We start from the raw sequence: 2,829 nt of genomic DNA, 5'->3' as shown, positions 1-2,829 counted from the left end.
GATGTTGGCAGTAAGTCAATCATCATTTAATATTATTAATACAACCGCTGACTGTTAAACACTTTGTTGCTCTATAGAAAGGATACACTTTTCTGCTTATTTATATTTTAATTTTATTTTTAGTTTACATTGAATGTTTGGTAGTAAACATAGTAAAGATGATTTTATTGTCATGGCATCTTTGTTTTCATCCAGTGAACTAAAATAATTTCTGTTATTTCTTAATAACTTGATTTTATGAGTTTTCAGAGCTTCAGCTCTTTTTTTCTCATTAATAATTAAATTCTAAATGTTAAAAATGTGCACTGAAATCAAATGTACATAAGTCTGTCATTTTAACACCACTTTGATTTTACTTGAAAATTTAAGACAGTAATTAAACTTAAATTTTCAGATTAGTTTGTTGATTTTTAAGCAAAGCATGCAGATATTTTCAAACTGGAAATTATGGTTGCTTAATTGTATTTTTGTTCATATTTGATAGGTTAATAATTTATAGTAGACATGAGAGACAAAATTTATATTTTATATTTTTTAAAACAAACTTTTGTACCCAATCTTCTCATGCTGCTATCAAACATTGTAATGAATTCCTGCAGTTATTATGTTTATTCACATCTGTTCCTTGATGCTTTTAATAAAAGTGACTAACATTGAGGTTGATAATGAAAATGTCTCTTCAAATCAATATAATTCACCAAACTTTCATTGTTTTGCTGATCACAGGCTTTGTAAAAATTCATTCCAGTGACTTGCAGTTTAATGTTACAAAAATTACTAAAAAAAACTATCACTGTATTAATTGGTCATATATTTGTTCTGAAGCTGAAAGTAGAGAAATGCTTTCTTCTTCACTGAGTTGAGTGTTGTGTGTTTGTCAGGCGTCACTCGTCCTAAAGTGAGCGTCCTGCCGCCCTCCAGTGCAGAGATCTCCTCAAAGAAGACAGCGACACTGGTGTGTGTGGCCAGCAAGGGCTTCCCGTCAGACTGGAGCCTGAGCTGGAAGGTGGACGGGAGCAGCAGGTCTCAGGAGAGCAGCGCTGGGCTCCTGGAGAAGGACGGTCTGTACAGCTGGAGCAGCAGCCTGACTCTCTCTGAGCAGGAGTGGATGGAGAGCGTCTCAGTGAGCTGTGAGGCCACACGGAGCGGCCAGCCTGCGCTCACTGGACACGTGACGAGACAGCAGTGTTCAGAGTAGATCTGCTGCTCTTCTCACTCATGTCTCACATGGAGACTAACAGCACATGAGCGACTCCTTCATTCTCCACATCCAGCTTCAGTCGCTCGCATCTGCATCTGCTCTTCTTTGTGTGCTTCATACAAGACTATATGTGTGCTTTATCATTCTGTCGTGATTTTGTTAAAATTCAGTCAGTAAATAAAATTGTGTATTCCAGTTCCTTTGTGTCATTTGTGTTTCAGCTCTTACATTGGATCAGAGCTTTAGCTCACGTTTTTTAAATAAACTTCACTCATTGGAGCATGAAAACACCTGCAGATTCATGATGAAACAAGAACATGCGGCCAAATTATAAACCTCAAAGATAAAATTAAAGATAAATTTAATAAGATAAAGAACAGATTAATTAAGGTATTTACTATGTAAAAGCTCAATGGATGTTTTTCATTTAATATCCATGAATATCTACTGTTGTGTCAGTGATAGTGTTTGAGCAGCTGCAGCATCAGTTCATCACTGTGACTCTGACTGACGGAGGTTTTTGTACCACTCATTATCACTGTGTGAACACATAACCACTGTGGTAACTCTGACAGTAATAATGTCCAGCATCTTCAGTCTGGACTCCACTGATGGTCAGAGTGAAATCACTGTTAGATCCACTGCCACTGAATCTAGATGGAGTTCCTGACTGGAGGCGGTTTGCCCAATAAATCAGGAGTTTAGGAGCCTCTCCAGGTTTCTGTAAGTGCCAGGCTAACAAATCATCAGAACCGTCATTGTACACGTCTCTGCTGGTTCTACAGTTGATTTTGACTGTTTCTTCTGGTTGAGCTGCTGTCGTTGAGGGACTCTGAGTGACGCTGATCTGTCCTCTACTCTCTGAAACACACAACAAGAAGAAAATCAACTCAAAACTCTGACAATATAATTGAAGAAATGAATTCATATCAAACTTGTGCTCCACAAACCTTGAGCAAACGCTGTGAGAGTCCAGATGAAGATGATGATGAAGGTCATGTTGATGAAGATTGTTGTGTGTGTCAGTGATGAAGTGTTAAACTCACAGCACTATAAACACTCTCAGAGCACTGAAGCATCTGATCAATATGCAAACATACTCCACATCATTTACCTGAAGACAGCAGAAACAGTTTTACTGTTTAGTATCTTTGCTAATAAATTTCTTCTTTCCATTTTCAGAAACAAACACTCATGATTTACTGCATGTTATTTAATTATTTATTTCAGGTCGAGCTTCTCCCTCCAAACACTGTTTTATGATAACTTTCAATCAGTTTTTCATGCTGAGAGCATTTAATACCTGTGTTACAGATTTGATGTCATCCATGATAGGCCTAGTATGATACTGTATAACAGGTCAAAGGTCATTTAAGGGAATCACCATCTAAATCTTGCTAAAGAGTTCATTGCAAAGCAGGTAAATAGAATTAGCAAAGTTTAAATAACAGGTGTTTTGTAAATATGATGAATTTTGGGACTGATTATGAAACAAATGATTTGATTTCAGCCTTAATGCAATAACAATGATTTATTATTAAAGATGATAATTTTGTACTGCTGCTTTTGAATAATCCATGTCTGATGTTGAGTCTCATATCAGTGTGTGTGAGTGTCGTGGAGTTTGT

The 2,829-nt window shown here is 36.7% G+C and overlaps 2 gene segments (V, D, J or C); one reads left to right on the top strand and one right to left on the bottom strand.

Annotated features, from left to right (window-relative positions):
- The window catches only part of LOC107553372 (Ig lambda chain C region-like), a 3,582-nt gene extending 2,266 nt beyond the window's left edge, over positions 1–1,316 (top strand). The window contains 1 exon segment of the C gene segment in view: positions 882–1,316. Coding sequence covers positions 882–1,198 — 317 coding nt within the window.
- A 420-nt stretch (positions 1,317–1,736) lies between these two features.
- On the bottom strand, positions 1,737–2,229 carry LOC107553402 (Ig kappa chain V-IV region Len-like). The segment is given in 2 exon segments: positions 1,737–2,062; positions 2,152–2,229. Coding segments are annotated over 2 exon segments (375 nt in total).
- Between the last annotated feature and the right edge of the window lie 600 nt (positions 2,230–2,829).

This window comes from Sinocyclocheilus grahami, unplaced genomic scaffold (assembly GCF_001515645.1).
Source record: "Sinocyclocheilus grahami isolate Dianchi unplaced genomic scaffold, SAMN03320097.WGS_v1.1 scaffold472.1, whole genome shotgun sequence".
NCBI classification, from domain to species: Eukaryota; Metazoa; Chordata; class Actinopteri; order Cypriniformes; family Cyprinidae; genus Sinocyclocheilus; species Sinocyclocheilus grahami.
This window is presented reverse-complemented; position numbering and strand designations above follow the sequence as displayed.